General features: G+C 38.3%; 1 protein-coding gene across 15 annotated transcripts in view; it reads left to right on the forward strand.

Annotated features, from left to right (window-relative positions):
* SYNE1 (spectrin repeat containing nuclear envelope protein 1) overlaps positions 1-23,607 on the forward strand; it is a 290,444-nt gene that overhangs the window by 122,769 nt on the left and 144,068 nt on the right. For all 15 annotated transcript variants that reach the window (XM_088052487.1, XM_088052496.1, XM_088052500.1 and 12 more), the window contains exons 42-56: positions 249-407; positions 1,394-1,576; positions 3,598-3,699; positions 5,136-5,339; positions 6,280-6,487; positions 7,161-7,273; positions 7,940-8,145; positions 9,180-9,335; positions 11,927-12,218; positions 12,924-13,096; positions 14,486-14,795; positions 16,588-16,752; positions 18,161-18,517; positions 21,832-21,968; positions 22,917-23,094. In XM_088052487.1, the coding sequence (XP_087908613.1) occupies positions 249-407; positions 1,394-1,576; positions 3,598-3,699; positions 5,136-5,339; positions 6,280-6,487; positions 7,161-7,273; positions 7,940-8,145; positions 9,180-9,335; positions 11,927-12,218; positions 12,924-13,096; positions 14,486-14,795; positions 16,588-16,752; positions 18,161-18,517; positions 21,832-21,968; positions 22,917-23,094 (2,943 nt within the window). The remainder of the gene's footprint in view (positions 1-248; positions 408-1,393; positions 1,577-3,597; positions 3,700-5,135; positions 5,340-6,279; positions 6,488-7,160; positions 7,274-7,939; positions 8,146-9,179; positions 9,336-11,926; positions 12,219-12,923; positions 13,097-14,485; positions 14,796-16,587; positions 16,753-18,160; positions 18,518-21,831; positions 21,969-22,916; positions 23,095-23,607) is intronic.

Consider the following 23,607-nt stretch of genomic DNA (forward strand, 5'->3'; position numbering starts at 1 on the left):
TTACCAAGTGGAAGAAATTCAAAATTTGTTACTGCCACTTGTGCGCTTTATGTATAAGAACAATCATCCTATATGATTATGCCTCATAAGAAAACCATGTCAGTTGCTTTGTATTTTGTGGAGTAGTAAATATTAGATATGAGAATTAACAAATTTATAACATGGGGCCAGGGATGGGTACCTGGAGAACTGGATTTTTCTTTCTTTCTTTAAGGTTCCATTAAACAAACAAATATTTATGTCCACAGCATGAAGCTGCCAAGAATGATCTGAGTGATAAACAAAAAGACCTGGATACTTTCACTAATAAAGGAAAACATTTGTTAGCGGAACTGAAAAGAGTGCAGAACTGTGACTCCACTGCGCTGAAAACAGATATTAATTCCATGGTGGACAAATGGCTAGATGTAAGAATCTGGTGTTTATATGCCAAATACAGTTTTTAAGTTTAGATAAGCTTACAATATTTCCATTTTCTTAGGATCTAAGAGTACAATTGTTTAGTGAAATTAACTTTGAATTATAACTCAAAGTCTTAGAGGGATTTGGCATCCACTGTATGCATGAAGTTGTGACATTAATTTGGTAGATTTTATATGATTTGATATGATTTGGTAGATTTTAAAGCAGTGTATGAATGCTACTACTGTAAGTTTGCTGACTGCACAGTTCCAAGCATGAATTGAGGTTGGATTCACACCTAATGCATACCAGCAATACTTTATTGAAACAAATTAGACTCATAAGATTTTACTAATAAGTAAATTACATTAAGCTAAACCACAAAAGATATCCATATGTTGAAAAAGACATCATTATAGGAGAGAAACATAACATAAAAGCTAGTTACAGAATCATGGATTGGGTTGGAAGGGATCTTAAAGATCTGGTTCCAACCCCCTGCCCCCAGGGCAAGGGCATCTTTAACTAGACCGGGTTGCTCAAAGCCCCATTCACCCTGGCCTTCAACATTTCCACGGATGAATCTACAATGTCTCTGGACAATCAGTTCCAGTGTCTCACCACCCTCACAGTAAATAATTTCTACCTAATATTTTACATTTTCACATTTATACTGCTTTAGTAGTGAATTTGTACATTACAATAAGAAGGATAAATGTAGTTTTTTTGAAAAATAAATTTTATTTGAACATAAAACTTTTTCACAGTAAAAAAAAATATGCAGATATTTGGAAAGAGACACCTAAGATTTGTGTTCATTTTATGATCTGGGTAACTAAATTCAAATTAGAATTCAGAACTAAATCCAACAAAATTATTTTACCCAGGCTTACTAATTATTTTCAATGCACTTGTCTCATAACTGTCTGCAAAACAGAGAAGTCTAAAATGAATTTGTGAATGGTATTGATATATTCTTCTTCCCTAAAAGGTGTCTGAAAGAATTGATGATAACATCGACCGACTGAGTGTAAGCATGTCTCTGTGGGATGACATCCTGAAAACTGGAGATGAATTGGATGGATGGTGTAATAAGTGCATTTCTCAACTGAATGAAGGCATCCAGAACTTCAGTAACAGTCAAAGAATGGAGGTCCTCCTGAAAGATTTCCAGGTTCTTACTCACAAATCATTGATAAAAATGTTGTGGATCAAAATGTCAAGAGATGTCCAGCGCAGAGGGAAGGCTGTGATCTTGTAGACCTCTGTGTCCTCTGTTCAAGCTGTGGTACCCTAAGCCAATAGCTAGCTGAAAGCATTCCTGACCTTTTTATTTGAAGGTGTTAGGTTCTGAAAGAAGCAGAAATTGCACATCTTACTAAATCTAAGCACCCTAGTTATTTTGACTCTTGAAGTTACATTTGGTTCTAGACTGATTTGTGTTCCAGTAAAAACCAATGGAAATTTTAGACAACTTCAGCTAAAGTTTATCAAAAAAATCTCATCCAGGAGAGTAGGTTCTCCAGACAATAAAAGACATATGCTGGACTGGAAGGTAAATTTTTATGTCAAGTTCTGACAATTTCAGTTAGATTATGACTTTTTTTCTGGATAATGTTAAACTCTTAGAAATCTAGCCAATGTTCAGGATGCATCCTGTCTCTATTGGCTTAACATACACATTAGAGCAATCAGAGATTAAGCCATATTCTACTTCATTTGGAATTAATTAAGTCCTTAAGAAGATGCACAGTGAACATATTCAAGTATTATGATAGAATATAAACACTGATAAATCAATATTTTGCTCAAGGTTAATCTTTATTGAATGCCATTTGGGGGTGACAATGCCTTATGTAGAAATCTGACCACCTAAATTCTTTGCTGTTAAAACTGGACACCCAAAACACAGGTATATTTGATATGCAGGAGGTCCAAAATAGCAGATGTGATCACTCTGTGTACATTTACAGTCACAGAATGAACACCTTTTTTTTTGTACTTACTTTTGGAAAGGCAAGAGGAAAAGAAGTTCAGTGACAGCAGAGTCCTGCCCTTTCAGCAATCAGAAGTAGATAAGCATGGACAGCAACAATCAGTTTACCTCTTCTGTGGCCCAAACTAGTGGTGACTTTCTTGACTGACCACCTAATATTATATCTTCCCTGTCGCCCTGAAAACTCAGCTTCTGAGCTTGCTGACATGGTTTTCTAAGGACTTTCCCAGGACAGTAACTATAAACATAAGATATGTGTACATTCCTTCTGTTACACGTCTTGTGATGGGCATCTCTCATGGCCAGTGCAGTGAGAAAGTGTTATCCTGACCATCCAATCCCTGGCCGTGGTAAAGAGCCTATAAATCCTGGGGGGAAAAATAAACTCTGCTCTTTCTTGCACCACACCTCAACCTGTGTCCGCATGATCTATTGATCTTCAGCGGTAACACCTCCCTAGCACAAAATACCTTCTAACTACTCTTTTGGGCATTCAGGGCAGATGTTAAGTTTGGCAATTTAATCCTGGAATCCACTGTCCAATCTTTTAATTGGAATGATGTGTTTGAAATTTTTTGAAAAGAAAATTTGGGCAATAGGATACTGATACTTCAGAACTCCAAACTCTGATTTTGAGCTTTCACTTTGATACTGCATTTTTAATAAGCAATTATTTTTAATAACTTGGATCTATAAATACAAAGTCCGGATATGTCAGTGTATATATATCAGCTTTCTTAAATCCCTCTTAAAGTTAAAATCTGTTTCTGTGTCTAATTTTTCATCAAGAGCTCACTTGCTTATAATAAAAATCAGAGACCACATGCAATACACTCTACACATGTCTTTAAGTGGAACCTAACACCCTCAGTAGATATTTCCAGTCAAATAAACAATGATATTTTCAGCTTTATTTTCCCAGTTTTAACCAAAAAAACTCCACCTTTTAGAGCATTTTAAATGCTACTAATTTGTATGGTTATTTTAAAGGAGAGGAAAATTTCTCTGAACTGAGTCTAATAAGAAAAAAAAGAGACGGGAGGTTTTTAGAGCACAAAATTAGTACAACAGTGTTTTCCCTCTGGTTCCTAAACCGTGTGTATATTTTCTTTCAATTTTGAAATTGATGGAGCATCCTTCTGAAAGTCTAAAAGCTTCTTGTAGTTTGGTACAAAACTTTGACCACATCTCTTTTACAGTCTGAAGTCAAGAATAAAGAACTGAAGTTGGAGCAACTTAGTTCCAAAATTTCAGAACTCAAAGAACTGACCCATAGTCAAGAGCCACCTGCAGATCTCCAGGTAAAATAAAGACATTTGTAACCACAGATCATGCTCAAATAAGAAAATTCCTTCTTACATTTTTGTCTTTCCTACACCTCTTTTTTATTTCAAGGTGACAGACGCAGCATTATTATTTATTAGTAGCATAACTATTCTTTGTTCATATTTCTCTAGGTAACCTTGATTTTTTTTGTATAAGCAGCATGTCATAAAGTTAGTGAACATTAGGGTTGTAGAAGTATATTTTAATAAATCCAAATAGAATCAATTGTTTATTATGTAGCTGATGAGATATGATACTACAGATATTCTCTACACTGCACAACATTAAGCCACATCACATGTGAGTGCATGCACAGTTTGTTTCCTTGAAAGAATTATAAGGCAGTAAAATTTGTTCATTTGCTTTGTTAAAAAGCGGGTTCTTTAGTGGACTATAATAAGGGCACTGAACTAGCTCTTACAAGAAAAACATAAAACAACGACCATGAAGGTAAGCTGTTGAACTTGTGGCCAGATACTTATTTCTGTGTTCTAGGGCAGTCACAAAAAGTATGACTTTTTTGGCAGTTTGATTTCAAACAGAAATGGGTATTTGAGATTATTAACTTAATGTCAGAAATCTAAAAAATTAAGCTGACTTCTGCAATTTCCATGGGCGAGGATGTATCTTGAAATATATCAGGTTTTAATTGGAAGTTAATGCAACACTCAAGCCTTGCTCACATTTTGGAACAGGTTGCCCAGGGAGATTGTGGAGTCTCCCTTTCTACAGAAGGTAAAAAAACCACCTTTGTTTCTGTGTTTCTGTGTCACCAGCTGTAGGTGACCCTGCCTTGGCAGGGAACATGAACTAAGGAAGGTACAGAGGTCCCTTCTAACCCAAAGGATTCTGTGAACCTGATTTATATATAGTACCATATTATAGATTCAGTTCTATAACTGATATGTGCTCAGCTAACATCTACTATATTTTTGCATATTCCTGTCTTTGAATGGGTTAAGGGGCAAGGTTCTAGCTTATTTTTTGTACTGTTTTCAATTTTCACCTGCTTTACACTGAGATACTTTAAGCCTCAGTGTTCCTAAGGCTCACTCCCCAACTGATATTTCTTTTTATTGAGCTCTTTGAGTGTAGGTCATGTTCTGTATATACAGAAAACTAGTAAACAGAAAATATCAACTGTTTAATTTTTCAGAAATGGATAACAACTGCAATAGTTTACAGTCTGGCTTTTTATAAGTTAGTATCCCTTCTTTGGATTACTGTATATCTAAGACTGAATCCTGAATGGTTGTTGTTTTGTAGGTATGTAAGTATCTCCAATTAAAGCTGTAAAGATAGCAGAATTATCATTGTGTGCCACTTTCCTACCTTCTTTTTGCCAATAAGCATTTACCCTAATAAACATTTTTATTATTAAATGCCTTAATGCATAACATTTTGGTTTTAGTTTATAGAATCAGATTTGAGGCAGAAGCTGGAACACGCCAAAGAAATATCAGAGACAGCGAAAGAGACGCTGAAAGATTTCAGTACCCAGAAGATGCAGTTACAGAAGCTGATTGGCCAGATGACAGACTGGCTATCTCAAGTGGAGGAGACGCTGTTAAGCTGTGCTCGTAACCTGGATCCTGAAGCGCTAAATAAACTAAAGGTCAGTGCTGAAAAAAATTAATATACTTTTCCTTATGCATTGATCTTTGGGGTTTTTTTTCTGAGCTTTATACTTAATTTTCCTTTGATAAAAAATGCTTATCTCCTGCACAGCTGCTAGAATATTAGCAAATAATACAGGAAGTTGCACCAATGAACAAAAGTTCTGATTTATTAACTTTACACAAACTTTTTAGAAAATTTTAGTGAATAATATGGTCTTTTTTGTTGCAAGAACTGGTTTTGTTACATTGAACTCCTTGCCCTTACTCCAGCATGTGTGTTGACTCTGTTGCAATAAGTTATGAACTCATAGCACATGACAGTAAAAGACACTGGTCCAAATTCAATTTTAACACAAACTTCTACCTCAGAAGTCCTCCTCAGTCATCATAGATAGCCATTCTTTTTTCCTACATCCAAGTGCTCTCTTGATGTGCATGCAGTTATGCACATCATAACATGACAAACCACACTGAGGTATTTAACTGTGAGTACAATTAATATTGATATACTAGCCAATTCACATTTAGTTTTCAGAAAATGTTTCTCTCAGGTTGTATGTTAAGTCCCCCCCGTATTCAAAAGTCCTGCCAAATACCTGCGAAAGTGTCATATTGCATCCCACACGTGCCTTCAGACTTTGCTGAAAATATCTATTTCTATTCAATATGCCTTGAAATCTATTCATTTCAAGTAGAGTAATAAATCATGAGAAACATCACTTCTCAAATTTCTATGATGGCTCTTTAGTTTCAAGGATTCATCTCACTTGGGAAATTCAGGAAACATCATCCAGTCAGTGCCTCTTTCCTTCATTGTGTCTGGGATGACTTATAGAGTGCAACAGGAAAGAACATATGGGAGGAGTAGGAATGCTTCAGAAAAAGTTCTTTTGTTTCTTTATAAATATCGTGTTTATGTTGTAACTTTATTTTCAGGAAACACAAAAGGACCTTCAGCTTCAGCAAAGCAGCATTGACTCAACCCGCGAGACCCTCAATAGCCTCTGTCGCAAATACCACTCAGTAGAGCTGGAAGCTCTTGGTGGCACTGTCACTTTGTTAATAAAGAAGTATGAAGCTGTGAATCTGCTGTGTTCCAGAACACAGGCCAGGATGCAGGAGTCCTTGGAAAAACATTTCCTCTGTGAGTCCTCGGGCTGGTTAATAGGAGTGAGCTGTTAGCCCACAGCCATGAGTCACTCTGCCAGAGTTTCCAGTGATGTCACTTGCAATTTCAGCTTTATTTTCATATGGAGCCTCTCAAAAAGTCCTGTTACCAAATGTTCATTGGATAACTGTTATGCAACAAAGCATTTTACATACTCAACTTTAACTATGTAATATGCATGAAAATGCATATTTCCTCACTATTAGTATTCATCTCTATCGCATAAATACACGGTTTTTATTTGCAATAAAGAGAGGTATATAACCAGATGGAGGTGTTTATAATGTAAAAGTACCCATCTTAACTATTTCCTGGGCTCCCTGGATAGTCAGTGGAGAAAAGTAAGCAACTTTTAATCTTATTTATTAAGATACTGATTTAGATTTTATCTAGCATAAAATTGGGATGTATCATAAACTGAAATTGACTGTCAAGGGCAGCCTAGTAAGACTGTTCAAATTTGGATGTTTGCAGTGGAAACATCTAGTTTCTAATCTAACTCCCAAGGTTATTGACAACAAGTAGATTTACTCTGTTAGCTTTTACACACTGTTCCTGAAGGATAAAAGATTTGTTTAAAACAGCTGTATAATACTGTGGATAATGCTGTAGCTAAAAAGAAAAAATATTCTCTTTTTTATTAAATAAGACTCTATGCAAGAATTCCAGGAATGGTTTTCTGGTGTGAAGGCTGCAGTAAAAGAATCATCTGACAGGTCTGGGGACAGCAAAGCAATAGAGGCAAAGCTACATGACTTGCAGGTATAGTGAACAAGTTAAATTAAAACAGCCAATAATTAGCAATTTAGTATAGGAACCAACTGTATCTCTAAAATAATTTGTAGATGCTAACACACTTGTTTTTGTTTTTAAAAAAGTAATATAAGAATGGTTCAAGGCAGCAGTATGCACTGTAGAGGGAATACAGTGAAAACTGTGGTCCCTGTACTGAGATCGGAATTTAATTTCTGGAAGGTTTATGTATAACTATGCTATTCTTGTTTCTGATTATTTTTTTATTTTTTTCTCTCTTTCTCTTCTTTTCCTAATTTTTTATAACACTTTTCAGTATTTCAGATAAACACTGATATGTCAAAGCTTGTGTGTATATACTTTTGATGAGACAGAACATAAGTAGCAGACACCTGTTGTAAACAGCCCTAACACCTGAAATGTGTAACATCTTCAAGAGATTGTTAAACTACTCAGAGAAAGCCATGACTACCTTGGGATCAAATAAGAAAATTGAGTGCTGTGAATTTTAGCACCACTTAATAAAATTTTATTTGAACTATCTGCTTAGAAGTTTTTTGATACCTAGGCGTAGCTCTTATCTTCTTGGAGAAATCTGACCACTTCTCATAGAAATATTGCTTATCTTTAATTATCAAATCTTATGTGTTTAAACTATGTTCTTTCATTGCACAGGGTGTGCTGGATTCTATTAGTGAAGGACAGAACAAATTAGATGCAGCCTGCAAGGAAGGAGAAAGTTTATATGGTTGTTTACCCAAACCAGTTGTGAGCCATATTCAGGAGCAAATAGCAAAGTCTAACCAGAACTTCCAAGAATTCCTCAAACAGTGTCTGAATGACAAGAAAGCCCTGGAAGACTGTGCATCACACCTGGGAAGGTGAGTAATACCAGCAGTCACAAATAAATTGTGAACTGCATGAAATTTCCTGGCTTCCAAAGTCCAGGGCAAAGTACAAAATTATTTCCAGTTGATCTAGTTGTGTTTGTTTTTTCTTTGGAAACAATTAAGAGAAATTGAAGTACACTGATAAAAACAAAGCAACAGGTCTTGTTCCAAGGGTTAAAAAACAGGAGGTCAGGATCATATATGCAGAAGTTTTGTGTAGCTTATGAAACTCCAAACCAGCAGCTGGGATTCCAGTAATTTAAATGCCATTTTCTGGATGGAAAATGTGCAATGAAGTTCATTTCTTCCCTGGGGCTTGAAGATAGTATGCATTTTACACAGCATGTGCCTGTTCTGTCCCATTCCAAATGGACATATTTCCTAAGGAGCTAAGAAGAAAATACCCTTAAATTACTGTTTAGGGCTGGAATTTTGGGAATTGAAATATTTTCAGATCTAAAACTGTTCAAAACTGTTGCTAATTGAAAGCAAAGTTAGTGTGGTAGTACTGGGTAAAACAACAGTAGGAGACAGTGTGCCTGCATGTAAGGAAAAGTTTTCAAACTTGGATCTGGAACTTGTTTTGCTGAGTTTTGAGCACTCAAGATTCCAGTTCTCTTCTGCAGGAGGAATTGAAAACACAACACTTCAGTTGTTCTACACATAAATGCTGACCAAAAAAGGCTCAGTTTTACCCATTGTTTGTTCTTAGTCTAAATTATTCCAATAATTTGAAAAAAGATTTCTTTTGGTCAGCTTTTATTGAATCTAGTATAAATAAAAGTGCTGTCACTTTAAATTTTGGAGGCTTCTGGTCTCCCTGTAGTTCCTATGATTTTCCTGAACATTTTTAGACAGTTGCTGAATATTTTTAGACTAGTAGTCACTGTGGAATTATGTTTTGTGTACGACTCTTATGCTGAAAGCATGAAATTGTGGATATTAACTTCTTGTGGATATTAACTTCTTCCAACTTTACTCCACTTGAGAAGTACTTTTTAAAGGAGTATTTATCTGCTCTGTAGCTTTGAAGATCAGTACAAGAAGCTTTCCCTGTGGATGCATGACATGGAAGAAAGAATAAGCACGGAAGCATTAGGAGAAAACAAACAGCTTGTTTCTGAGAAGAAAAAGGAGGTGCAAAAAGTGGAAAAGTTCCTAGAAGAGTTGCTGAATTCAAGGTATATTGAACATTAATTTTCTAAAATACTCTCATTTTTTCCTCTACTAGGGCAGAAGTAAAATTAACACTTGGGGTAAAGTGTTTTTAAAAGCTAGAGGAGTGTGTTGGAAATTCTTTTCTCTGTGAAAAGAGGCTGAATCCAGATAGTTCTAGTTCTAATGAATTTCAACCAAATACAGTATTTGTTCTTGATAAATCAATAAAAGCTTATCATACTTCATTATTAAATGGAAACTGAAAAATATCCTTTTTAAAAATAGAAGTTTAAAATATTGCTTTTAAAAGCAGTAGTGAAAGTTACATTTATCATTATGTCCATTTTAAAATTTTCTTTCTGTCCTGTAACATTGAGATCCAACCAGGTTAGCAGAATCCTCTTCCCCATACAACTTTCCTTACAAAAAAATCTCAAAAAGCATCTACATTAGCTGTGAAATCTTTCTAAAATTTGGACTTAGCCAGTAGATAATGAAGTAATTGCCATTTTGAGTACATGGAGGTTTTTTCAAATCCTCTTTTTATTATTGGGTTGGTGAAGGTAGAACAAAAATAGTAGTCCGTTGTCTAAGTCTCACAGCATCTTGAAAAGAAACACCCAGTCACTCCCTATGGCCTTGAGACTGATGCAAGACATTTTGGTCTGATGTAAATTCTCTGTACCCATCAGGTATCTGGAAGGTGATCAAGTAGAATTAGATTAACTGAGGCTGTATAAACCCAGTGTTAATCCCTTTTACTGGCCCTTGTACTGAATCTGAGCCATTGTCTAATCCTGGACAAATGACCTTTCCATCATGCCTTCCTACCTGTCCAGGATGACAAACTTCTTAGAAGCTTTGGCAGGTACAAAGGGTAACATTTCATATAGAAATTGAAAGTTTGACTCCTGAAAAGAAAACTAAGGTAGCTTTTAATTTACATGTTTGACACGAAGATTTCAGTGTGATCATTCTGAGCACCAAAATTCTGCAAGATGTGGCACTGCACACAAGCAAAGGTATTAATAACTGGCTGGATGGCAGGGCCCAGAGAGTGGTGGTGAGTGGGGCTGCATCCAGCTGGGGGCCAGTCACCAGTGGTGTCCATCAGGGGTCTGTGCTGGGGGACAAAATTGTCGTTCTAATTGGGAACGGCAGGAAAGAATGACACGGACTCTCACGGGAGTCAGAACAGGAGAAATCTCCTAGTTTATTGTTCTAGGCTTGTTATATAGATTAGTTCGTGGAAAGTACAGAAAGGAAACTCTTATTGGTTAGTAAATCACTACATCACCATCATTGGTCAGTGGGGTTCACCACCCCCTGACTTTCTCCTGCAAGGAAAACAAGGAATAGAAAACAACACCTGCAAGGCTGTTTTGTGTCCCTGAGGATTGTTTTGATTCCTCCTTAAAACTTCCCAGGCTGGACTTGAGAAAGCTATGCGGCCTGGAATTTGTACAGGCACTGTGGTTCAGATTTAGCATCCATACAAAATATTCTGTTCAATAATTTTATTGATGACATGGATGAGGGTATTGAGTCTTTCATTAGTAAATTTGCAGATGACAGTAAGCTGGGAGTGTGTGTTGATCTGTTGGAAGGTGAGAGGGCTCTGCAGAGACACCTGGAATGGTTGGATGGATGGACAAAATCCGATAGGATGAAGTTTAATAAATCCAACTGCCAAGTCCTGCATTTTGGCAACAATAACCCCCTGCAGCACTACAGGCTGGGGATGGTGTGGCTGGACAGTGCCCAGGCAGAAAGGGACCTGGGGGTGCTGGTGACAGCAGCTGAACACGAGCCAGCAGTGTGCCCTAGGGGCCAAGAAGGCCAATGGCCCCTGGCCTGTGTCAGGAATGGTGTGGCCAGCAGGAGCAGGGAGGCCATTCTCCCCCTGCACTCAGCACTGGTGAGGCCACACCTGGAGTGCTGTGTCCAGTTCTGGCAACTCAGTTTGGGAAGGACGTTGAGACCCTTGAGCACGTCCAGAGGAGGCAACGAGGCTGGTGAGGGGCCTGGAACACAAACCCTGTGAGGAACGGCTGAGGGAGCTGGGGTTGTTTAGCCTGGAGAAAAGGAGACTCAGAGTGACCTCATCACTCTCTACAACTCCCTGAAAGGTGACTGTAGGCAGGTGAGGGTTGGTCTCTTTCTCCAGGCAGCAGCTGACAGAACGAGAGGACACAGCCTCAAGCTGTGACAAGGGAAATACGGGTTGGATATTAGGAAATAGTTTTTTATGGGAAGAGTGATAAAGGACTGGAATTGCCTGCCAGGGAGGTGGTAGAGTCACCATCCCTGGATGTGTTATAAAAAAAGACTGTATATGGCACTCAGTGACATGAAGGTGTTAGGGCTGGGTTGGACTCAATGATCTTGAAGGTCTCTTTCAACCAAGTGATTCTGTGAATTCTGTAATCAGCACACGCTGCTTATATTCTTTCTGTCTCTCCTAACTAATTTTGTCAGTTAACTGTGAACTCTTATCACTGATGGAGTGGGTGTCATGTCAGCAGCCTCCATAACATTTGGCAGTGGCTAGAATATTTCATATTATTGAAACTTTCATATTTCTGAAACTTTAAGTCTCATAATTTTCTTTCAGGGACTCTTTTGATCAGCTCTCCCAAATGGCACAGACTTTAAATGAAGAAGGCCATGGTGCAGGGAGAGAAGTACGTCTGGCTTCTCAACATCTCACCAACTATCAAACCATGGTCAAAAGTGTCAAGGAGAAGCTGAGGACATGTCAGCTTGCACTCCAAGAGCATCTCACTTTTGAGGAGGCATTGCAGAGTATGTGGTCATGGGTGAAAGAGGTTCAAGATAAACTGACATCATCGCAGAGCACTCTTGGGAGCAAAGCCACCCTTGAAAGACGATTGACACAAATTCAGGTAAAGGAGGATTTAAATAGATATTACACATCAAGATTAATATCTGGTGTGGGCCACATCAGTGGGAAAGATGTATTTTTATATTTTATTTTCTCTGTGGTTATGAAGAAGAGGATTAGAATTTAAGGTGACTGTGACAAATTGGGATGGGAAGTAGAGAAAAACAGGATGAAGTTTAATGGAAACAGGTGTCAAGTATTGCATTTTATAAGAAATAATGAATTATGAAAATGTGTATTTAGGTCCCAGAAAGCTTTCTAATAGAGGGGAGGCCTTGGAATAATTGTCAGAGTCTCTCTGTCATGGCTGTGTTTCTATCACAGGAGGTCTTCAGGAAGAGGCTAGGCAAACATCTAACAGGAAGGTCATTAGGAGATCTGCCATGGGCTTTCCTGACGTTTCTTGTGGCTATGAGCTGCTGTCTTACTGTGCAGTGCTTGACCTACTCAGTATCTGCTGCAATGTGAGCAGTACTTTAGGTTGACCAATGCAGTGGAAAACTTGGATAGCCATGTAAAAACTGCTGGATCCCTTGCTCATAGCAAGGTATGGGCCCTTAGAAGAAAAGGTGCCTAGGAATTCCTACTGAATATGACTGTTGAGGATGGATGAGCTCAGAGAGGATGGTGTTCACTGTTGAAAGAATAACAGTTCTCATTTCTCATGAAGGTTACATTTGATATTTTGACCTGTTTTGCCTCACAGGAGATCCTCTTACTCAAAGGTGATGGTGAGGTTAAGCTGAACATAGCCATTGGCAAAGGAGAACAAGCACTTAAAAGCAGCAATGAGGAAGGACAAAAAGTGATACAAACCGAGCTTCAGACGCTGAAGGATGTATGGAATGACATCATCAGTACCTCAGTGAACTGGCAGAGGTAAGAATCCCTGGAAAACACAGGTCAGACCCTGCTATCTTTGCTTACAGAGAGTGGTACCTTACAGCATGTATCATTGCTGATATGTGAGGGGAAATTTGCATTATCAGAGAGAATCGAAATTTCTTAGAAAATACACCCTTCTGTAATAAAAAGATGAGTTTATCATATGAATCAAATTTCATATGAGATGGTACTTCACATTAATTAAAAATTAATAAAAATCATACAAATTCATACAGAGAAAAATCTAGAAAGGACTTTCAGAGTTTCTGAGCCTACTCTTGGGCAAGACCAGGAACATGTGACAGATACTTATCTACCTTTTCCATATATAGCCCAGGGAAGGTTTCTCAATTCTGTTTTCATTGTTTTTTTAGTTAAAAAAAAATAATATCAACTCCAAATGGTCTTCCATATTAAGCTGGTTTCATCTCATCTTGACCTGTGTAGAAATAGAAAGGGATTTTTATTGCCTGTGTGAGATAATTTTGTATATCTGAAAGCCTCCATCATTTCTGTTCTAGACAGACTGATGTTTCTCAATTTCTGTGTGGCCTTTCTGGGCAACTATCACACCTGCTTCTTATTCGAGAGATTGAAGACTATCATTTGTCTACTTTTTTCTTAAAATATAACTGAAAGTAGTGCCACTTAGTTGCACCAAAATTGTAATAGAATTGTAATAGAATAGAAAATTACATTGTCTGTCTTTATGATGTCTCTAAAATTTCACACAATTTTTATCATAAAATATTATTTAGATTGGGTTAGACTGTGGCATTTTGAGTGAAATTCTTACCACACCCTTGTCTATTTGTAAGTCCAGTGAAATGAGAATTACATTCATCAACTTGAATCCCAGAGGTTAGGGATTATCCCAGAGACTGGGAAAAGCAAAAGTAACAGAAGGGAATATTTCTTATAAATTGTAAATGAGTCTATAGATAATGGATTTTTTTCTTTCAAAACTTGTCAGAATATCTCTTAATTGACAGTAATTTCATAGGCTGCTGCATATTTTATTACTCTGATCATAATGAACTCCAGTAATGCTCTATATTTTACTTTGCTGAACAGACACTGAAATGTGCTTTTTATTAGTCTGAGGCAGATAGATTGCTCATGTAACCTGTAATAGCGAAGCAGCTATGTTGGTTGTACATAGATGCCCAAAAGCCATAGGAATTCTAAAATAAATAGGATGCAAGTTGATATAGGAAACAAAAATAAGATGTAGAAAAAAACAATATTCTAAACCTATTGTGTATAGCTACAGACAGTGTAACAATGAAGGTATAAGCAGCCTCTTTTTTTTCTCTTTTTTTTTTTTTCCCTCGTTTAAAAGTTCTCAGGTTCTCATCTGCACTTTGTTTTTGTTCATGTAAGCTGTCTAGATTCTGTCATTAGCCAGTGGAATGACTATCTGGAAAGGAAAAACCAGCTGGAACAGTGGTTAGAGAATTTGGATCACAAAGTGGACCAGCCTTTAGAACCACAGATTGGTCTGAAGGAGAAGTTTGCTCAGCTGGACCATTTCCAGGCTATTGTTTCTGAGATAGAGGATCACTCAGGTGATTTACAGCAACTCATTGAGAAAGCTGTGGAACTCTATGAAAAAACAGGGGATGATTCCTTTGGAGATGCAGCTCAAGAAGAACTAAAAACACAGTTTAATGACATCACAACTGTAGCCAAGGTAAGATAAATATCTCCATTTCAAGTAAGTAAAATGTTTAGACATTTGTATATATAGCTAAAATATTTTGATTTTGTGGTTTTTAGTAACTAAAGCATTGACTCTGAATAGTCCTGCCTCTGGTATTGTTGAGTCTAATAAGAACATTGAATATAGTTTACTAAAATTTAATGGAATGCGAAAACAGTATTGAGAGTTGAAGTTGGTACAATTATGATTTTGGAAAAGTGAAGGCCATATATTTTGTTCCTAGTTTCTTATATAAAGCAGTATTTCTGATACTCTGACACATTTATTTTCATCTAATATTCATTCATTCCTAGCATTTTTTTGATTTTTTCTTTACCTAGAAAGGGAAGAATAAAATGCCTCCCTAATAAGGAAACATATTATCAGAAAGAGAAATGCTGTTGTCAAAAAGATATATGCCCATGTTTTATGGTGTTTCAAGCCACTAAGCACTGCACATACTAAACGGGTATTCTGTTTGGTTTCTAAGGAAAGATGTGTGAGCTCGCTGAGACCTTGTGCCAACCAGATCATGAGAGTGAAACACCTTGCCTCCACGCTCCCCTTGTACTGGTGCTACATTTGGATGTGAGCAGTGTACACAGGGATGCATGATTTTTTCTCCTAGGTGTCTTTTGCTTCCCTAGGAGGCTGTTTTGGTTAGAGTCAGGTACACGTGAACATTTTCTTACTCTGTTGCTGCATAAAATGCATTAAGGTATAGAAACATTGATTCTTCAGGATTTACTTTAGATCTTCTTTGTTTAGCCAGTAACTATCCATATGTCTAGTTGAGAATGACACATTCTTAGAGATTATGATGATTATTTTCAGAGGGAACAGCAGGTCCTGTTAATCTAACTTAATTTTTAATAGCATTTGTTGAATGTTGAGTTACTCAAACTTTAAAATAACTGAGCATAATTTGTAGGTGGTTTAGTTTGAAACTAGCTTCAAGACACTTCAATCTAGATGAGAGTATCTACACAGGGATAAAAATCTATTTGGTTAGCTCATTTCACTTTTGGCTAGTTTTGATAAACATTCATTAGTGATATCTCAAAAGAATATAGCCAGAAGTTTACTCAGTCAGACCAAAGGTGAACCTCAACCACAGTACTCTTTCACTGTGTCACAGTAAGATAAACTGACCCCACTCTAAGATTACATTCAAAAGCTAAGGTGGAGCCAGGAAGCAGCTGCTTGTCTGTGCCAGGGAGAGCATCCTCCAGGACTGCAGGGTAGGTGGCTGGGGACAGCCACCACTTCTGATGTGATTGTCAAAATGGGACTCAGCACCATAAGATCATTTTGCACTTTTGGACAGCCAAAATTTTTGTTGGTGGTTTTCCTATGGGACATCTCCACGACTCTGCTTAGCATTTGTAGAGACTTGGTGCTTCTAAGTTGTGTTTCTGGCAGCAATGCTGCACCCTGGGAGTGCTCATGGGCGATATGCAAGACCCTCTCTGGGGTGTATTGGGAAAAGCATTCCAGAGTGACACACTGTAGCATTGATATCTACTAAACCATACATTAGACTGTGTTAAAGTATATTTTTGCATCAGTGTTTTTAGAAGGCTTCTGCTCCAGCAGAAAATCCTTGTCCACAACAACCCAAACCAAACCTTTTGCAGTGTAGCATTCTGTTTTGATGCCACAAGCTATACCCTTTCACTATTTAAATGCATGCTATGGAGTTAAACCAGCACTGCTTAAAGCCAACATAGTATTTAAGTCCTTTAATAGTCTTTTTTTTTTTTTTTTTCCATCTGATTGATAGGAGAAAATGAGGAAAGTGGAAGATATCGTAAAAGATCATTTGCTTTATCTGGATGCTGTGCATGAATTCACAGACTGGCTTCATTCTGCAAAGGAAGAGCTTCACCGCTGGTCAGATGCATCTGGAGATACACCAGCTATACAGAAAAAGCTGGCCAAAATCAATGTAAGTGAGCATTCATGATTTCCTCTGTAATTCAGACCCTATGCTTTAAAAAAAACCCAGTCAAACAGTTGTAAGGTCTTGCTCTTTTTTTCTTTGAAATGGTGATTACGTTTCAGCGAGCTGAAAGCAAGCTTTCCAAGCTGTGCTTTGTTTTCGACTCCCTTCTCGTATTAACAGATGGAGTAAAAGTATAATCAAACCTAAGTTAACTACGGCACACGTGGAAACAATTTGCAAGAGAGGAAGCCCAGTGGCATTGCAGAAGAATGTGGCTTAGCTGATTAATGAATACTTCTCTTTCCTCATCCCCAAATATGCTTTCTCCATGAGCAGAATTGTCTAAATCAGGGACCTTTCCTGCTTTGCATGAAATGGAGATGTGTAAAGCAGCGCAAGGATTGTTCTTCTCAAACATGATAGAAATACGTGAGTTGCCTTCCGTGTATACTCTCCTTAGCCTGACACCTATTCTTAGCTGTCTAAGTGCTTAAGAAATTTGAATATTCCTGAATGCAACACTAAAACAGGCTACATGTTTTGCCCATGCCTGGTGTTTACATTCAGATATTCATGCTAGCAACATTTCACTCTGCTCCTAAACATGAGAGAGTGACAGTGAATTCAAATGCTAGATGAAGATTCAGGATCCTCAAGATGAAATTACAGATTCTTTTACATTCTGGGGTAATTTTCAGTCCCCTTTGTGCTCAAACTCCTGATCTGTAAAACGGGAAAGGGAGGAGTTAGCAGCGTCTAATTCATAACAGGAATGAAGGAAGAAATAACATAACTGTAGCATGCAGTGTTTGGGATGGTATTTATACATTCTCAAGTTTCTTAAGCTGAAAGCTCCCAAGATTCCCTTCTATGAGATGTGTGAGATTGAAATATGGACGCTGTAGAAAGAATTTAGCTCTGAAAACAAAACCAAAACTCTATACTCAGAAAAAACCGTATTCAACAATTTTGGCACGTCACAGGTCACAAGCAGGCTGAAAACTGCAGTTGTGTTTTTGAGACTGCTGCAGGCAGCTACACACCAGCATTTCTTTCGCAAAAGATCACAACAAAGACTTCATGTTCCGCATCTCAACCTAAGTAGTATTTTTGGTATCTAAACCACGTTCATTCTTTCTGTCTTTTCAAAGCTGAAGAGCGTTTCAGAACCGCTGTTTAATCCCCGCAAGGGCCGCACGCTGTTGACTGGGTTTTACCCCGCCCCGGTTCCCAGACCGCTGTCCGGGGGGAGCCGCGGCACGGGGCGGTGCGGGGCTCTGAGGGGACGGGACGGGACGGGGCGGTGCGGGGCTCTGGGGACGGGACGGACGCGCCCCTCGGGCGGGCCCCGCCGTCCCTGGCGGTGCCGATATGGCGGCCCCCGGGTTACCATGGCAATGTCGCCCCGCAGGAGCTGGTGGAGTCCCGTCAGAGCGGCGCGGGCCGGCTGAGCCGAGTGGAGGCGCTGGCTCCGGCCGCGAAGCGCGGCACGACGGCGGGCGGGTGCCAGCTGCTGGCGGCCGAGATGCAGGCGCTGCAGGCGGACTGGCGGCAGTGGGAGGAGAGCGCCCGCCGCAGCCAGGGCGGCCTGCGGGACCTGCTCAGCCAGATGGCCCTGTCGGAGCGCGAGTTCGCGGCGCAGGCCGGGCGGCTGGAGGAGGCTGTGAGGCGGCTCGGAGGGCAGCTGGCCGCCTGGGCACGGGGACTGTCCCCCGCCGACAGCCGCAGCACGGACGCCGAGGTGGTGGAGAGCTGGCGCAAGGAGAAAGTAAGGGCATGTCTCTTTTCCTAGCAGCTTTTCCGCTGTAGCTGTGCGGTCACCGAGGGCAGGAAACTTCCGCCGGGCGGGACTGTCGAGCACATCATAAAATCAATGCTTGCGGAAGATATTTCTGTGAAACCCCGACTTTCCAAACTCTTCGTGTTACTGCGATCACAGCAGAGGACGCCCCTCCCCTTGGCCTCTGCTGTACCAGGCTTAGCAATCACTGCCTGGATTTTAGGTGTTAAGACCAGGGCTTGTCCCTGCGAGGAAGCCAAGGAGCTGGCACACCGGCTATGGGCTGCGCTTCCAACTTGCTCAGTGCGTGGAGCCAGAGCAACATTTGATGGAGGAAATGTGTAGCTTTTCCTAGAAGCCAAGTAAGAAACTGGAGCCATTAAAATTTGCCAGGAATGTATTTGGCTTGTACTTCCCTTTTCTTGAAGTATCCTCTACGTTATGCACGATGAGATCTTGTCCAATATTTAAAGAAGTTAATCTGGAAACGGTCTAATTGCTAATTGCTTTGCTTTGGAATGCAGTAGAATTTAGAGTTAATTTCTATTCCTGATTGTCTCCTAATAAAAAATTCCCCATGTATATATCATAACACTTTCAAGTAAACATATACCAATATTTGCAACAAATATTTGTAAGTACATATTTGTAAGTATCTCAGTGAGCCATAGATGTTGATGAAAGATGCAGAGTATTTCTCTTTCAGTGTAGCGTTGGAATAAAGCAGTTTCAGTAGAGGGAGAGAGGTGTGTATTGCCTACTTTCTGACCCCTTGACTGAAATCATGTTCAGAAAAACCCCAGAACACCTTTTCTTTGAACTGAGACTATTAATCTCCTTCTGCAGGGTCTGTGCCAAGTTATTTCTGTGGCTTCCTCTTTCACAGAATTCCTTGCATGGATTTATGAAACCTGCTTGCATGAGTGCCATTATGTGTCTGCAGGAGTAACAAAGAGGACATTTGGATGAAGCAAATAATTGTAGCAAATATGCGAAGTGTTCCATATATACTTTTTTTAAAAAGGAAAGGAAGACATAGGATTGTTATCAAACACACCAGCCATTTTTTTATTTCACAAATGGAAAAATATTAAATTCAAAGCATATTGCTTTTATTAGTAGTATATGTATGTAACTCTATGTAAGAACACTTTATTTAGATTAGACAGTTGTAAACTTTGGCTAATGAGGAAGATGCAGAAGCATCTCATGAAGTAACTATGCATAGCCCCACTATGCAATATTATTTATAGTTAGAGGAAATGTGACAGTAATCTTCCCATTTTTGGACCCCAGGGAAAGGCCCTATTGTGAATGTAAAATAGCACTGCAGTTTCCATTTCTGTTGTCTCACAGTGATTCTGTTGCCATGTTAGCCAAGGCCATAAATTAAAAACACATTTCCTAATTCACAGAATTAGCAAGATCTTTCTGCTGCTCTGTTGTACTGAAGCTCTGTTCCCTTAGGAATGTGCAGCATTAGAACAACAGATTTTGCTCTTGGAATTTGGCAAATTATTTTTGTAGTTATCAGATTCAATATTAAATCCAACTGGCTGCAACAGTGATATCACTGTATGGAAAAATGCCATAGTTAAATTTACCCTGTTTTGCAAGTTATTGCTCCTGTTTGTTAGTAGGCTATGCCTAAAGCTGTATATAATCAGAATAAGCTCTTAGATTTTGAGGTAGTTTTTTTGAAACTGAAAAATTTCTAACCTTCTGAAATTGAAAAATTTCTAGCTCTAAAGGTTCTAACCTCATGTTAGTCTTAAGGGATGGTTTCTTCACATTAAAAAAGGGGCTGTTAACAATTCATTATGGTGATTCCTGCCCTTGGCAATTTGTGACATCCTGTGTTTAGGTAATACCCATTGTGGTGTTATTTCTAATAGTTTCCAAAAGAATGGTTTTGGTAGTTTAATGTAAAGTAAGCAAAAAGTAGTTTAGGGTTTTTTTTTTCTAAGCATTATTGCTCTTACATAATTACTTTTCAAATGCTCCTTTATACGGCATTGAAACAAGTGACTATTTCAAGTATCTGTTAATCATGATTGAAGAGATTTCTGGTGTATGAGTTGCTCAAAGAAGATAGTCGATAATGAATAATGTAAACTGGGGAGTCCTGAAAATCTGCTGCAGCAAAATATCATTTGTACTTTTCCTGAACATTCAATTTTGTGCTGAACTCTTTACTATGTAAATTTTTACATAGTGCATGTACTTACATTTTGCATACATTGCTTTGCTATGTATGTTTTCAATCATCCTCTTTTTTTCTTCTGAATATGTGTGTGTGTGTATATATATATATATATATATATATACACATCTTCAGATCTTCAGAAATGTGTTTTGGGGACATCCTTATCTCCCACTTCCAGGTCCCTGTTCATATGGTCTGTTCCTCAAGTTTATATAAGTTTTCTTCCAGACTGGCACTTTAGACAAGTTATTCTATACATGCCAAATGCTCTGGTCTGCCTGCACTGCAGAACCTCTGCTGTTAGTCTGAGAGGAATGCCTGAAGAATTTAGTTCCTAGTGAGGCAAGGAGCCAAGTCTGCACTGCTCATTATGCTGGAGTAGCTGGCAGGATTCTGCAGTGGAGATGCTGTGGACACCACCAAGCACTGTTTTTGTTGGAGTATTTATCACACCTCTCCCTGTGATGCAAGCCAAGCCAACAAAATCTCTTTTTTTGTTGATGTTGGCTTAGCTGTCTCCAAGGCAAGAACTGTTCCAGTGCATCAATGACAGGCAGTAACCCAGTTACTCTCACAGGATTGCAAGCAGCTGTACTTTTAAATTATGAAGTAATCTGTGAAAAGAGTTGAAACTGTTAAAAATCTTTGTGCATAAATTAACTTTCTGGGTACAGCTCAAAAAAAACTTTCATTGAACCTGTTAAACTCAAGTCAACAGGATAGTTATATTTATATAAACACATATCATTTGCTATTCTCTAAATGTATGTGCTTTTATATGTGTACAGCTAATTGTCAATATTTATTAGAATGAAATAATAAATAGCTCATTTATTAGAATGAAATTTATATCTTAAAATGGTCTTCAAGAACATTTTGAGCTAAGGAAGTTGTGGCATCCAGAAATTTGGTCTCTATAAGCTCATAATTTCAAATAAGGTACTGTAGACTTAACTGCTAAAATACTCTTGAAAGTAAACAAATAGATCATAAATTATTTAATTTAAATTCTGATAAACTTTGATTAAGAAGTTGGGGGTTTTTTTTTGTATTTACTCACCAATATTTTTCTTTTTTTTTTTTTTTGTTTTAACAGGAAACATTGGATTCTCTAATAAAGTCTGAACAAATGACAGATGAGATCAAAACCCAATTGAATGATCTTTGTAAATTTTCCAGGGATTTAAGTACTCATTCTTCAAAAGTTTCAGGGTTGATTAAGGAGTATAACAGGTGCGCATTCATCTTGTTTAGAGTTAATCTCATGTGTGTGTGTGGAGGGGGGGGATAGAAATGAGCTGTTTTTTAGGGAACTATTAATTAGAATTTTAGAACTAGAGACAGACATATGATGTAGTTAGAATCATTTTGATTTTGGTGTCAACAGCAGTTACACAAAGTAGTAGTTTGATTTTTTGGGGTTTTTTCTTAAAGCCAGACTATGCCACTAAACTCAGCTGAAACTAAATGTACATCTGTACCTGATGGTATTACAGGAGTCCTTATAAAAAAGTGAGGTAGCAGTATGTCTTATTTGTCTGAAGGAGAATGAGCTATACCAGTTAGTTCAGATATTTTTCTTGATTTTGTCCTTCAGATTATTATTCTTTGTTTAGTTGGTTTCTTGAAACAAGAACTAGCTAGGGAAGGTAGCATTTACTTACTTTCTTGCTTTCTCTCAAGTCACTCTGATTTACTTTAGAGTGTGACACATGCCTTTCAGACAGAGGGTTCTGTTGTTTCTTGCAGGAGATTACAGCTTCTGGCTTCTGTAGTGCAGAGGGATGTGATGGCTCAAACTGATCCTTCATAACCTTGAGGATTTAGCAGAGCCACAGAAGTTAGAATTTTATTTGCAATAGTCCTGCACCCTTTCCCTGGAGAGAAAAAGGGGCTTGCAGAGCACATTGATGCACTGAGTCACTCTCAGGAAACATTTGTACCTGTCATATTTCTGACAGCTATGTCCCAATTTACATGCTTCACTTTTGAGAACTGAAAGCTTCTAATGGATTTCCTGGTGCCTCAGTTAAGTGCATAAATTTGGTAGGAGGAATCCAGGTTAACCTACCCTTACCATTGTGTTTCAAAGAACAAAATAATAGCATTGTCACCTAACAGAGTCCTGCCTTTCCTCCCTCCCTCCCTCGCTTTCTTCTTCTTCTCTCGTGAAAAACCCAGCCTCTGCCTGCAAGCTTCAAAGGGATGTCAGAGTAAAGAGCAGATCTTGCAGCAAAGGTTTCGGACGGCTCTCAGGGATTTTCAGCAGTGGCTGGTCAACGCAAGAGTCACCACTGCCAAATGCTTCGACGTGCCTCAAAACATCAGTGAAGCTTCAGCAAGTCTGCAGAAAATACAGGTAACTTTATGGCAGTAAAATACTAGTCTAAGGGAGACCAAAGCAATTTCATATACAGCTCATATTTATTTCTTTGATTAATTACTGCTTTTATTAATGTTGTTGTTGTCAACATTAAGGGTGACTCATTGCAAAGAAATAAACACTTTCTTTTTCTATTTTGTTTAGTTTCATTGTTGGGCTACAGTAGTTATGTCTCAATAGTTTTCCTTATCTGTTCCTTTTTTACAAAGGGAAAGAAAATGTGTTTTAGGTAGGAGAGTACTGTAAAATCAGAATGAGTATTAATAACTGGATTTATTTCACAATTATATCAATATTTTTCCTCATGTATGAAAATGGAGCCCTTATGGTACAAGAGCAAAATGAAATTATATGCAGTGTGAGCAGGCATTTAGAAGGCTATTTTTCACATAAAACTAAAGGAAGCCCAAAAAGTTCTGTGGAAAGGAATGACAGTTGAAAGTATATTTTAATAAATCAGTAGAAAGAAATACTTTTATTAATGGAACA

This window comes from Pseudopodoces humilis, chromosome 3, assembly GCF_049639895.1.
Source record: "Pseudopodoces humilis isolate 2021_Gansu_Grassland_sample_001 chromosome 3, ASM4963989v1, whole genome shotgun sequence".
NCBI lineage: Eukaryota > Metazoa > Chordata > Aves > Passeriformes > Paridae > Pseudopodoces > Pseudopodoces humilis.